Here is a 14770-nt window from a genome sequence, read left to right as displayed (position 1 = left end):
TCCTGATTGGATGTTTTATCGGATAGCACTCTGCCCAATATTAGAATATGGGGCAGTGAAGATCTGTGATTATTTTCTCATGGTGATTCGGCATGAGAAAACAATGGCAGCATGCTGAGAGTGCATCTGATATTCGGACCACGCAAACTGATTCAAGTCTATGAAACATCGGACTGCACTCGGATGTCATCCATGTACACGCACAGAGACAATGGAGAAGGTGGAGAAATTAAGTTCTCCATCTACTCCACACCTTTTCTGTGTGAAAATTGGATCACACTATGGTGACACTGGGATTAAACTCTGACAGAGTTTGAGCCGAGTCTCGTTATCTTAATCGACCTGATTCTCTTGCATGAGAAAATATACAACAGTGTGAGCGAACCCTAAGATTAATGATTTGCTTCTCTTAGGCCTCGTGCAGACGAAATTGGACGAATGCTATCCATTATTTTGACACACAGCACCCATCTCCATATTGTTTTTTGGGGCCCTACACATATCCGATTGTTTTCCTCGGACCAATTCTGACCAACCAAGATTGCAGCATGCACGAATTGCGTCCCATTATCCAATCGCACTTGGTTACTGGAGTCTATGGGTCCTTGGATGACACTGATCCAATTTTCAGAATTGGAGAAGATGAAGAAACTTTTTTTATTCCTCCTCCTCTCAGAAAATCAGATTATATCAGATCACACTCTGATGACCCTCTGATCAAAGGCGTGTGACTCTAGCCTTACTGAGATCCATCTTTTCCAACCAGTGGTTATAGCCAATAATGTTCTCAGATCTTCAAGACACTCGCGGAGTGAAGAAACAAAAGTAAAATAGGCCAAAACATAAACTCATCAAATGGGTTTGACTCCAGTCAGACATATGACGGACTCTTCTAGCTTTAAATGGTGTCAATATTTCTTGTCTCCTCTTCTTTTTAATTTCCCTTTTAGCCATAATTGTTTCCGGGCTTCCCTGGAATACATTATAATGTGTCCGTGTGCGTAATTGTAGATATTCAAACAATGAAGCAATGTTAAGTGAAAGGAGCCGAGAACTTTCCCACAGGCGCCTCTCATCACCGTAAGTACCAGATCAGTCACTAGTAATGCATATGATATACATACCTTCCAGACTGGGCTGTAATCAGCTCTCACTATTAGGTTAGAACTTGTGAAGAACGCTTCTCAATGGAGAAACCGCATTTGCAGAAACATAGAGTGGGAAATTGGACCAAAAGCCATAAAAAAAATCAGTGGAATATATATAAACATAAGGATGAATGACCTCGGGGAGATCAAAACATCCAACACCGCGGGGAGATCAAAACATCCAACACCGCGGAGACAACATCACGTGTTTCTCAACGCAGTGATTATGGGAAATATGCAAATGCATGTAGAAAAGCCGCGGAGACACCAGGAAGGGACCGGGAAGGAACAACCACGATGGTGTCTCCGCGGTGTTGGATGGTTTGATCTCCCCGAGGTCATTCATCCTTATGTTTATAGTCCTTTTACTAGGCACTGCTCCTAATAGCCAGTTTCTTACTCCACACTGATGAGGGGCAAATACCCCGAAACAGCTGTCTGTGGATGGATACCATGTTTTGGCATAGGTGGTTTTCCTTTTTGGATACTGCCCTTCCCGTGGTTGTTCCTTCCCGGTGAAAGACCTGGCTATTTATTGCTTGCGTTGAGAAACACGTGATGGTGTCTCCGCGGCTTTTCTACATGCAGTGGAATATATATATTATAACTGTTTTAACTGATAGGCGCATATGCTTGTCAACTGAAAATGCTTGTAGGCTGATTCTTATCAAAATGAACGAGGTCAGGATTGGCCCAGACTTCTCAACACAACTGGATGACAGCAGCGGAACATAAAGCCAATTCTAACGTTCCTTATTTACTGGTGTATTCCTATGCACCCCCTCACAGCTAAACAAGGATAAACGGTTCCTATTTTCTGCTTTTTGTGTCCTCCTCCACCATATCTGCAGGGTCGTGTTGCAACCCTCGCTCTTAAATTTTGCAGGATGTGTATGAGGCCTACCTCTACCATTCTTTTACATATATATAAATAAATTAAAAAAAAAAAAAAAATAAAAAAAAAAAAATATATGTATATATACACCCCCAGGGGTAAATATTTTTCAACCCTTGCACATAGTGCATATGCTTTACCAGTCTAGTGTTTTTTGAGGCTCTCCTCTGCATGTCTTCCAGGGTAAATTGTAGTCCCCTCTTTTAATGCTTGGCAGCCTTTGCACTTATTACATAGGCTTTATGAGTCTAGGAGTCCCACTACCTAACAATTTTTGCAGAATGTGTACGATCCCTCCTTTATGTCTAATTCAGGGTGCATCGGAGTCCCTCTCCCTTCTAATTGTTGGCAGTTCTTGCATTGTCCGCATAGTGAGTTCGAGTCCCTTCTTCATGAATAAAAACTGGATGTGTTTGACCGTGTCACGCGCAGCACATGCCCAGATAAGGTAGCAAAATGTTAAAATTGCATTTAGCGATGAATGTTTTTTTTTTCACCATTGAAAGCAATGAGAAAGTGCAAAAACGCTATGTGTGCACATAGACTAAGGGGTGGAGATGGCGTTTTTATTTCTCTCTGTTTTATATACAAGTCATTATACAGGAAAGAATGTTTGCTAACAATTTTTCTTGTAAAATCCATTTTATCTTCGGTTTTGGATGTTTTATTGTCAGTCCGTATTAGTGGAGTAATGCTCTGACAACATTGTTCCCAGCAGGAGTCAGGGATGCATCTGAGCATCTTCCCCCATCCTGTGCACATGCCGTTTGAGCGCGGTCTCCATCCATTTCAGCGGTTTCCCTGCCCCATCCCCAGACCTCCTGGGAGCGTCGGCCTGAAAAATTCTCTAGTTTCCTATTGACTTTCATTCTACTCATTACTCGAGTCGTTCACCCGAGTGTCCAGCCTGCTCGATTTGAATGTCGAGCACTCGAGCATTTTAGCGCTCGCTGACCACTAATGTGTGACTTGTGTCTAATTGTAGGTATTCAAACAATGAAGCAATGTTAAGTGAAAGGAGCCGAGAGCTGTCCCACAGGCGCCCCTCATCACCGTAAGTGATCAGTCACTAGTAATACATATGGTATACATTGGTAAACTGAGGAATTCTGCCTCCCCCCGGTCATTAATAGTGGGGGCTGCCACTTACCTTCCAGACTGGGCTGTAATCCACTCTCTCTATTAGGTTAGAACTTGTGAAGAATGCTTCTCAATGGAGAAACCGCATTTGTAGAAACCAAAAGCCATAAAAAATCAGGGGAAAAAAATATTGTGTCCTGAGGGGCAAAACAGGATGTTAATAGAGAACCTTGATCCATCTTTGCTGCTTTTTCTCTCTTTCCCAGGCAGTGGCTGTATCTAGTAATGTCCTCAGACCTTCAGAACACCCTTAGATAGAAAAGTGTAAAACGGGCAAAAGTACAGACTCCTCAAGTAGAGTTTGACTGCGGTCACCATATGACCAGCGCCTCTGCTCTTCTGCTCTAAATTCTGATTGTATCGGTCTTATTTCTTGTTTTCTTACGCTCAACCATGCTTGCATCTGGCCATCTTGGGTCTGCTCATTCTTTTCACTACAACCCTTTTGTCTAGTCTATAAATGTCTTCTTTTCCAATGAGTAGCGTCTTCTCGGATTTAGAGAAATGTTCAGCTTGGTTATTTTTTGTTGTGATCATTCCCCCAATTTTTGTGTGTCATCAACAGATTAGTATTTTCTAATCTCAAAAATTATGGGATTGTCCACAACACTATTATATTTTAGAAATGGTTCCCATAAAAAAAACGCTAAAGATTCACCTACCGGACCCCATTGCTCCTCCGCACCACTACTTGTGTCCCCCGCCGATCTCCACACTTCCTCCTCCAGCCCATGTGATGGCTAAAACCATGAAGTTCTATCTGAAAAAAACAGTCTACGAGCTCTCTCTAAAAATGTCTAATTTAAAAGGCGACCCTGGCATAAAGTATAATGTGTCCTTGTGTCTAATTGTAGATATTCAGACAATGAAGCAATGTTAAGTGAAAGGAGCCGAGAACTTTCCCACAGGCGCCCCTCATCACCGTAAGTAACTGATCAGTCACTATTTAATACAGTCATGGGCTCCTGAAATTGTTCCAAAAGATGAAATATTTCTTCAAAAAAATTGCAATTACACACGTTTTGGTATTTCCTTTGCATATATTGTAACAATACAAAAAAACTGAGAAAAAAGGCAAATTGCACATAATTTCACACACAACCCCAAAAATTGTTGGCACTTTTCCAAAATTATGGGTAAACAACTTTGTTTCAAGCATGTGATACACATTCAAATTCATGTATGGCAAGAAACAGGTGTGGCAATATGAAAATCACACCTGAAACCAGATAAAAAGGGGAGAATTTGACTCAGTCATTGCATTGTGTGTCTGTGTATGCCACACTGAGCATGGAGAACAGAAGGAGGAGAAGAGGACTGTCTGAGGACTTGAAAACCTAAATTTTTGAGCAAAATCCACAATCTGAAGGTTACAAGTCCAGAGATCTTGAAGTTCCTTTGTCCATGGTGTGTGTTGTGATTTCTGCTCTTGTGTTCCTGTTATGATACGGTGGTCTAGGAGCAACATGGAACGAGCTCTGAAGGACGTGGTAACTGTACTGACCGCAGTCCCTAATCTCAACACAACACTAGAAGCAGCCGTGGAATGCTCCTAACTCTCCCTAGGCATCTCGTCACAGCCTAAGAGCTAACTACCCCTAAAGATAGAAGCAGGAAAGCTATCTTGCCTTAGAGAAAATCCCCAAAGGATAGATTAGCCCCCCACAAATAATGACTGTGAGTGGAGAGGGAAAAGACATACACAGAATGAAACCAGGATGAGCACAGGAGGCCAGTCTAACTAAATAGATAGGACAGGATGGAATACTGTGCGGTCAGTATAAAACACTACAAAAATCCACGCAGAGTTTACAAAAAATCTCCACACCTGACTAAAGGTGTGGAGGGCAAATCTGCCTCCCAGAGCTTCCAGCAAGACAGAATTAATTCACACTGATAAGCTGGACAAACATAGAAAGCACAGAATGGATAAGTCCACAATCTATGGACAGAAAAGGGCAAGCAAAAACTTAGCTTAGCTGAACTGGTCAGGATAACGGGGAACTCCAAAGAGATGTGAATCCAACCAGGAACCATTTACAAGTGGCACTGGCTGAAGATAGAGCCAGACTTAAATAGCCGAGCAGAAGAGACGATAAGTGAAGGCAGCTGATGACAGCTAACTCCAAGGAGCAGCCATACCACTAGAAACCACAAGAGGGAGCCCAAGAGCAGAACTCACAAAAGTGCCACGTGCAACCACCGGAGGGAGCCCAAGAGCGGAATTCACAACAGTACCCCCCCCTTGAGGAGGGGTCACCGAACCCTCACCAGAGCCCCCAGGCCCATCAGGACGAGCCAAGTGAAAAGCACGAACCAAATCGGTGGCATGGACATCGGAGGCAACAACCCAAGAATTATCCTCCTGGCCATAACCCTTCTACTTGTCAAGATACTGAAGCCTCCGCCTCGAAAAACGAGAATCCAAAATCTTCTCAACCTCATATTCCAACTCTCCCTCAACCAACACCGGGGCAGGAGGGTCAACCGAGGGAACAACGGGCACCACATATCTCCGCAACAAAGATCTATGGAAAACATTATGAATGGCAAAAGAGGCAGGAAGAGCCAAACGAAAAGACACCGGATTAATAATTTCAGAAATTTTATAAGGACCAATAAACCGAGGCTTAAACTTAGGAGAAGAAACCTTCATAGGAACATGACGAGAAGACAACCAAACCAAATCCCCCACACGAAGCCGGGAACCAACACACCGACGGCGGTTGGCAAAACGTTGAGCCCTTTCCTGAGACAACGTCAAATTGTCCACCACATGAGTCCAAATCTGCTGCAGCCTGTCCACCACAAAATCAACACCAGGACAATCAGAAGGCTCAACCTGCCCAGAAGAAAAACGAGGATGAAAACCAAAATTACAAAAGAAAGGTGAAACCAAAGTAGCCGAACTAGCCCGATTATTAAGGGCAAACTCGGCCAACGGCAAGAAAGACACCCAATCATCCTGATCAGCAGACACAAAGCATCTCAAATAGGTCTCCAAGGTCTGATTAGTTCGCTCAGTTTGGCCATTAGTCTGAGGATGAAACGCCGAAGAAAATCAATGCCCATCCTAACACAAAAGGCCCGCCAAAATCTAGAGTCAAACTGAGAACCTCTGTCAGACACAATATTCTCCGGAATGCCATGCAAACGAACCACATGCTGAAAAAATAATGTAACCAGATCTGAGGAGGAAGGCAACTTAGGCAAAGGTAACGGATGGACCATTTTAGAGAACCGGTCACAAACAACCCAGATAACAGACATCTTCTGGGAAACAGGAAGATCCGAAATAAAATCCATGGAAATATGCGTCCATGGCCTCTCAGGGACCGGCAAAGGCAAAAGCAACCCACTAGCGCGGGAACAGCAAGGCTTGGCCCGGGCGCAAGTCCCACAGGACTGCACAAAAGCACACACATCGCGCGACAAGGAAGGCCACCAAAAGGACCTAGCAACCAAATCTCTGGTACCAAAAATCCCAGGATGCTCAGCCAACACTGAACAATGAACCTCAGAAATTACCTTACTTGTCCATCTATCAGGAACAAACAGCTTCCCCACTGGACAGCGGTCAGGCCTATCAGCCTGAAATTCCTGAAGCACCCGCCGCAAATCAGGGGAGATAGCAGAAAGAATCACCCCCTCCTTAAGAATGCCAACCGGCTCAAGGACTCCAGGAGAATCAGGCGAAAAACTCCTAGAGAGGGCATCAGCCTTAACATTCTTAGATCCCGGAAGATACGAGACCACAAAATCAAAATGGGAGAAAAACAGGGACCATCGAGCCTGTCTAGGATTCAGCCGCTTGGCCGACTCGAGGTGAATCAGATTCTTATGATCGGTCAGGACCACAACACGGTGTTTAGCTCCCTCAAGCCAATGTCGCCACTCCTCAAACGCCCACTTCATAGCCAACAACTCCCGATTGCTGACATCATAATTGCGTTCCGCAGGCGAAAACTTTCTGGAAAAAAAAGCACACGGTTTCATCAAAGAACCATCAGACTCCCTCTGAGACAAAACGGCCCCTGCCCCAATCTCAGAAGCGTTGACCTCAACCTGAAAAGGAAGAGAAACATCCGGTTGACGCAACACAGGGGCAGAAGTAAATCGGCGTTTAAGCTCCTGAAAGGCCTCAACAGCCTCAGAGGACCAATTCGTCACATCAGCGCCTTTCTTCGTCAAATCAGTAAGGGGCTTAACCACACTGGAAAAGTTGGCAATGAAACGGCGATAGAAATTAGCAAAACCCAAAAATTTTTGAAGACCCTTCACAGATGTGGGTTGGATCCAGTCATGAATAGCTTGGACCTTAACAGGATCCATTTCTATAGACGAGGGAGAAAAAATAAAACCCAAAAAAGAGACCTTCTGAACTCCGAATTTGGCACTTAGACCCCTTCACAAATAAAGCATTATCACGAAGGATCTGGAACACCATCCTGACCTGCTTCACATGAGACTCCCAATCATCGGAAAAAATCAAAATATCATCCAAATATACGACCATGAATTTATCAAGATAATTGCGGAAAATATCATGCATGAAAGACTGGAACACAAATGGAGCATTATAGAGCCCAAATGGCATCACAAGGTATTCAAAATGGCCTTCGGGCGTATTAAATGCAGTTTTCCATTCGTCACCCTGTTTAATACGAACAAGATTATATGCCCCTCGGAGGTCAATCTTAGTAAACCAACTAGCCCCCTTAATCTGAGCAAACAAATCAGTAAGCAAAGGCAAGGGGTATTGGAATTTGACCGTGATCTTATTAAGAAGACGATAATCAATACAGGGTCTCAAGGAGCCATCCTTCTTAGCAACAAAAAAGAAACCCGCTCCCAATGGTGATGAAGAGGGCCGAATATGCCCTTTCTCCAAAGATTCCTTAACATAGCTCCGCATGGCGGCATGCTCTGGCACAGACAGATTGAAAAGTTGGCCCTTAGGGAACTTACAACCAGGAATCAAGTTAATAGCACAATCACAGTCCCTGTGCGGAGGAAGGGAACTGGACTTGGGCTCATCAAATACATCCTGGAAATCCGACAAAAACTCAGGGACCTCAGAAGAGGGGGAAGAGGAAATTGACATCAAAGGAACGTCACTATGTACTCCTCGACAACCCCAACTAGTCACCGACATAGTTTTCCAATCCAGCACCGGATTATGTTCCTGTAACCATGGAAATCCCAGTACAACAACATCATGCAGGTTATGGAACACCAGAAAACGGCAATCTTCCTGATGTGCAGGAGCCATGTACATAGTCATCTGTGTCCAGTACTGAGGTTTATCCTTGGCCAAGAGTGTAGCATCAATGCCCCTCAAAGGAATAGGGCTCTGCAAAGGCTGCAAGGAAAAACCACAGCACCTGGCGAATTCTAAGTCCATTAAGTTCAGGGCAGCGCCTGAATCCACAAATGCCATGACAGAAAAGGATGACAATGAGCAAATCAGGGTCACAGATAAGAGAAATTTAGGCTGTATAGTACTAATGGTAACAGACCTAGCGACTCTCTTAGTACGCTTAGGGCAATCTGAGATAACATGAGCCGAATCACCACAGTAAAAACACAGCCTATTCTGACGTCTGAATTCCTGCCGTTCTATTCTAGTCAAAATCCTATCACATTGCATAGGTTCAGGACTTTGCTCAGAGGATACTGCCATATGGTGCACAGCTTTGCGCTCGCGCAGACGCCGATCAATCTGAATGGCTAGAGACATATATTCGCTCAAACCGGCAGGCGTAGGAAAGCCCACCATAATCTTTAAGGGTTTCAGAAAGACCTTTTCTGAAAATAGCAGCCAGAGCCTCTTCATTCCATTTAGTGAGCACAGACCATTTTCTAAATTTCTGGCAGTATAACTCTGCCGCTTCTTGACCTTGACACAAGGCCAACAGGGTTTTTTCCGCATGATCCACAGAATTAGGTTCGTCATACAATAATCCGAGCGCTTGAAAAAATGCATCTACATTCAATAATGCCGGATCCCCTGTTTCAAGAGAAAAAGCCCAGTCTTGAGGGTCACCACGCAGCAAGGGGTTTCAAAGCAAAAAACAATTTGCAGTTATTTTTAAAGTTCAAAAACTTGGATCTGTCCCCAAAAAACAAATCAGGAGTAGGAATTCTAGGCTCTAAAGCCGGAGTCTGGACAACATAGTCCTGGATACTCTGTACTCTTGCAGCAAGTTGAGCCACACGAGAAAACAAACCCTGAACATCCATGCCAAAGCATATATCCTGAACCACCCAGATATCAAGAGGAAAAGAAAGAAAAAAAAAGACAAACTAGAGCACAGAAAAAAAAATGGTTCAGAACTTTCTTTTCCTTCTTTTGAGATGCATTTAATTCACTTTTGGCCACTTGTACTGTTATGATACGGTGGTCTAGGAGCAACATGGAACGAGCTCTGAAGGACGTGGTAACTGTACTGACCGCAGTCCCTAATCTCAACACAACACTAGAAGTAGCCATGGAATGCTCCTAACTCTCCCTAGGCATCTCATCACAGCCTAAGAGCTAACTACCCATAAAGATAGAAGCAGGAAAGCTATCTTGCCTCAGAGAAAATCCCCAAAGGATAGATTAGCCCCCCACAAATAATGACTGTGAGTGGAGAGGGAAAAGACATACACAGAATGAAACCAGGATGAGCACAGGAGGCCAGTCTAACTAAATAGATAGGACAGGATGGAATACTGTGCGGTCAGTATAAAACACTACAAAAATCCACGCAGAGTTTACAAAAAATCTCCACACCTGACTAAAGGTGTGGAGGGCAAATCTGCCTCCCAGAGCTTCCAGCAAGACAGAATTAATTCACACTGATAAGCTGGACAAACATAGAAAGCACAGAATGGATAAGTCCACAATCTATGGACAGAAAAGGGCAAGCAAAATCTTAGCTTAGCTGAACTGGTCAGGATAACAGGGAACTCCAAAGAGATGTGAATCCAACCAGGAACCATTTACAAGTGGCACTGGCTGAAGATAGAGCCAGACTTAAATAGCCGAGCAGAAGAGACGATAAATGAAGGCAGCTGATGACAGCTAACTCCAAGGAGCAGCCATACCACTAGAAACCACAAGAGGGAGCCCAAGAGCAGAACTCACAAAAGTGCCACTTACAACCACCGGAGGGAGCCCAAGAGCGGAATTCACAACAGGTTCCCTCCAGTGGTTGTAGCTGGGAATGCAGTTGTCTCCGAGTCACAGTCCTGGCCAGGTGTATCTGCTAATTGCTGTTCTGACTGGGATATTTAAGTTTGCAGGATTCATTAGCCCTGGCCAGTTGTCAATGTTTCTTTGGAAGTATTGGATCTCTGCCTGGCCTCACCTGCCTAGCTGCCAGTTCAGCAAAGATAAGTGTTTATTTCTTTTTCTGAAGCACACTTGCTGTGTGCTTATTTTCAGTGCTGATCTTTTGTTTCTATTTGCTCCAGCTTTGACTGTGTCAGTTGCTTTTCTCAGTCTGGTTGGATTCTCTGGAGTTGCAGTTATACTCTCCACATCTTTAGTTAGGTGGTGGAGTTTTGTATTTTCTGCTGTGGATATTTTTGTAGTATTTTTATGCTGACCGCTTAGTATCCTGTCCTGTCCTTTTCTATTTAGCTAGAAATGGCCTCCTTTGCTAAGCCTGTTTTCTGCCTGCGTGTGTCTTTTCCTCTCCAACTCACAGTCATTATTTGTGTGGGGCTGCCTATCTTTTGGGGGTCTACTCTGAGGCAAGATAGTTTTCCTATTTCCATCTTTAGGGGTATTTAGTTCTCTGGCTGTGTCGAGGTGTCTAGGATTTGTTAGGCACACCCCACGGCTACTTCTAGTTGCGGTGTTAAGATCAGGGTTTGCGGTCAGTATAGTTACCACCTACTCCAGAGAAAGTTTTCATGCTGCTCCAAGGCCACCTGATCATAACAGGTGCGCAACATAATCAAAAAGTTTACAACCCATGGCACTGTAGCTAGTCTACCTGGACGTGGACAGCAGAGAAAACTTGATGAAAAGTTGTAATGCAGGATAGTCAAGATGGTGGATAAGCAGCCTCAATCAAAGTCCAAAGAAATTCATGAAGGTTCAAGTACATCAGTATCAGCGCAAACTATCTTTCCCACTGCTGACACAAAGACATAAAAAGCTAGACGGCAGTTTGCCAAAATGTACATAAGTGCTCCAAAATACTTCTGGGAAAGCGTCCTATGGACAGATGAGACCAAGATGGAGCTTTTTGGCAAAAGCACATCGTTCTACTGTTTACCAAACGCGGAGTGAGGCCTACAAAGAGAAGAACACACTACCTACAGTCAAATGTGGTGGATGTTCAAGGATGTTTTGGGGTTGTTTTGCTGCCTTTGGCACTAGGTGCCTTGACTGTGTGCAAGACATCAAGAAGTCTGAAAATTACCAAAGGATTTTGGGTGGCAATGTAGTGACCAGTGTCAGAAATCTGGGTTTGAGTCCTAAGTCATGGGTCTTACAGCAGAATAATAATTCCAAACATACTTCAAGAAGCCTCCAGAAATAGATGAAAACAAAGCGCTGGAGAGTTCTGAAGTGGCCAGCAATGAGTCCGGATCTAAATCCCATTGATCACCTGTGGAGAGATCTTGAAATTGCTGTTGGGAGAAGGCGCCTTCACATATGAGAGACCGGGAGCAGTTTGTAAAAGAAGAAACGTCCATAATCCCAGCTGAGAAGTGTAAGAAGCTTGCAGATGGTTATAGGAAGTGATTGATTGCAGTTATTTATTCCAAAGGGTACAACCAAATATTAAGTTGAAGGTACCAACAATTTTGTCTGGGCCATTTATGGTGTTTTTTGTGAATTTATGTCTAATTTGCCTTTTTTTTTCCCTCTGTTTTTTTGTGTTCCAATACACACAAAGGAAATGAACGTGTGTGTATAACACAACATGTGTAATTGTAGTAATTTTCTGGAACAATTTCAAGGGTGCCAACACTTTTGGCCATGGCAGTATAGTAGTATTTGTGTGCTATAATTGTAGATATTAAGACAATGAAACATCGGTATATCGAAAGAGCTGAAACCTTTGATCCAGCAGCCCCACGTCACCGTAAGTATCAGATAAGTCCCAACTCAAGACCCTACATAATAAATATGACATACGCCAATAATCTGAGGAATTCTGCCTCTCCCACACCCCACGTTATGTCAGTGGATCTGCCACTTTCCTTCCAGTTATGATTCTGCTGAAATTAAAGCTCTAATTACACAGATTATGTAAAGTATTAATGGAAACGCTTTACATAATTAGCGGCCGGATACTGTTGTCTCTATATGGATATTGAAAACATAAAATATAATAATACCATTTAACCATTTCAAAATTGGCAATTTTTTCCCCGTTCATGACCCGGCACACGTTTATTGTTCAGACATGTGATTTTAAGAACTAACAAATAACATTCTTTTTTCCTGATTTTGATATTCAAATAATTTTTGCCTCTTTTTTTCATCATATACGGGGCCTATGTTTGATGTCATCTTTGTATTCTTATTTATTTATCAGAAAAAAATCGACTTGATTTGCATTCCCTTTTGAATAGCAATTATTTCTATGTATCAGATACGATTGTTGTTTTTTTTCCTTGTTTGTTTCCAGGGATGGAGCTAGAAATAGCGATTTTAGTGCTTTGCTTATTTACTTTTCAGATTTGTCACATGTCGTTCCCCTCATAGGGTTATAACATAGCAGTCCTGTATTATCATTGTAGATATTCAGATAATGAAATATGGTCGAGTGAAAGGCACCGAGAACGTCGCTCCAGCAGCGTCCAATCCCAGTAAGTATCAGATAAGTCCCTACTTATTAACGAGTAAACTATAGAATGTTCCCCTCCTCTACATTGTATCACTGGAGCTGCCTCCAACCTTCCAAATCTTCCCCCGGATTTCGCCAGTTTACATGGATTATCTAAAATATTAAAGGATAGCAATGTAAAGTAATAAAGTAATGTCCGAATGTAACTTTTTCTGTTTGTTTTGATTTAGTGACTCAGGTCTCAGCGTAAACACTCAGAATCCTAAGGTAAAGAGCAAATTGGCTACGGAATTGCTTTTTTTTTTTCAATGCTCAACTTTTGCCAGCTCAGATTTTCCTTGGAGGAATTTGGCTTTCTTCTATGAAATATCTTTGATTTATGGCCTTGTAATGTTCTGCTGCCGCTGTGTCTATAGAAAGCAATGTATCATTCATTGTGAGGTGACGAGGTCAGTCCTTACAGCACTGCCGATGCACCCATAGCACTGCCGATGCCCCTATAGCACTGCCGATGCCCCTATAGCACTGCCGATGCACCCATAGCACTGCCGATGCCCCTATAGCACTGCCGATGCACCCATAGCACTGCCGATGCACCCATAGCACTGCCGATGCACCTATAGCACTGCCGATGCACCTATAGCACTGCCGATGCACCCATAGCACTGCCGATGCACCCATAGCACTGCCGATGCACCCATAGCACTGCCGATGCACCCATAGCACTGCCGATGCACCTATAGCACTGCCGATGCACCCATAGCACTGCCGATGCACCTATAGCACTGCCGATGCACCTATAGCACTGCCGATGCACCCATAGCACTGCCGATGCACCCATAGCACTGCCGATGCACCCATAGCACTGCCGATGCACCTATAGCACTGCCGATGCACCTATAGCACTGCCGATGCACCTATAGCACTGCCGATGCACCCATAGCACTGCCGATGCACCCATAGCACTGCCGATGCACCCATAGCACTGCCGATGCCCCTATAGCACTGCCGATGCACCCATAGCACTGCCGATGCCCCTATAGCACTGCCGATGCACCCACAGCACTGCCGATGCACCCACAGCACTGCCGATGCACCCATAGCACTGCCGATGCACCAATAGCACTGCCGATGCACCTATAGCACTGCCGATGCACCTATAGCACTGCCGATGCACCTATAGCACTGCCGATGCACCCATAGCACTGCCGATGCCCCTATAGCACTGCCGATGCACCCATAGCACTGCCAATGCCCCTATAGCACTGCCGATGCACCCATAGCACTGCCGATGCACCCATAGCACTGCCGATGCACCTATAGCACTGCCGATGCACCCATAGCACTGCCGATGCACCCATAGCACTGCCGATGCACCCATAGCACTGCCGATGCACCCATAGCACTGCCGATGCACCCATAGCACCGCCGATGCACCCATAGCACTGCCGATGCACCCATAGCACTGCCGATGCCCCTATAGCACTGCCGATGCACCCATAGCACTGCCGATGCCCTTATAGCACTGCCGATGCACCCATAGCACTGCCGATGCACCCATAGCACTGCCGATGCACCTATAGCACTGCCGATGCACCTATAGCACTGCCGATGCACCTACAGCACTGCCGATGCACCTATAGCACTGCCGATGCACCCATAGCGCTGCCGATGCACCCATAGCACTGCCGATGCACCTATATCACTGCCGATGCTCCCATAGCACTGCCGATGCCCCTATAGCACTGCCGATGCACCCATAGCACTGCCGATGCACCCATAGCACTGCC

At 44.5% G+C, this 14770-nt stretch overlaps 1 protein-coding gene across 2 annotated transcripts in view; it reads left to right on the top strand.

The window, feature by feature from the left end:
* The window catches only part of LOC138681117 (calpain-13-like), a 156345-nt gene that overhangs the window by 116552 nt on the left and 25023 nt on the right, over positions 1 to 14770 (top strand). Inside the window, exons 16-20 of one of the 2 annotated variants that reach the window (XM_069768370.1) lie at positions 1012 to 1080; positions 3029 to 3097; positions 4038 to 4106; positions 12934 to 13002; positions 13211 to 13247. In XM_069768370.1, the coding sequence (XP_069624471.1) occupies positions 1012 to 1080; positions 3029 to 3097; positions 4038 to 4106; positions 12934 to 13002; positions 13211 to 13247 (313 nt within the window). The remainder of the gene's footprint in view (positions 1 to 1011; positions 1081 to 3028; positions 3098 to 4037; positions 4107 to 12933; positions 13003 to 13210; positions 13248 to 14770) is intronic. The other variant, XM_069768371.1, reaches the window with a different exon arrangement.

The sequence above is a fragment of the Ranitomeya imitator genome, chromosome 5 (assembly GCF_032444005.1).
Source record: "Ranitomeya imitator isolate aRanImi1 chromosome 5, aRanImi1.pri, whole genome shotgun sequence".
Lineage (NCBI taxonomy): Eukaryota > Metazoa > Chordata > Amphibia > Anura > Dendrobatidae > Ranitomeya > Ranitomeya imitator.
This window is presented reverse-complemented; position numbering and strand designations above follow the sequence as displayed.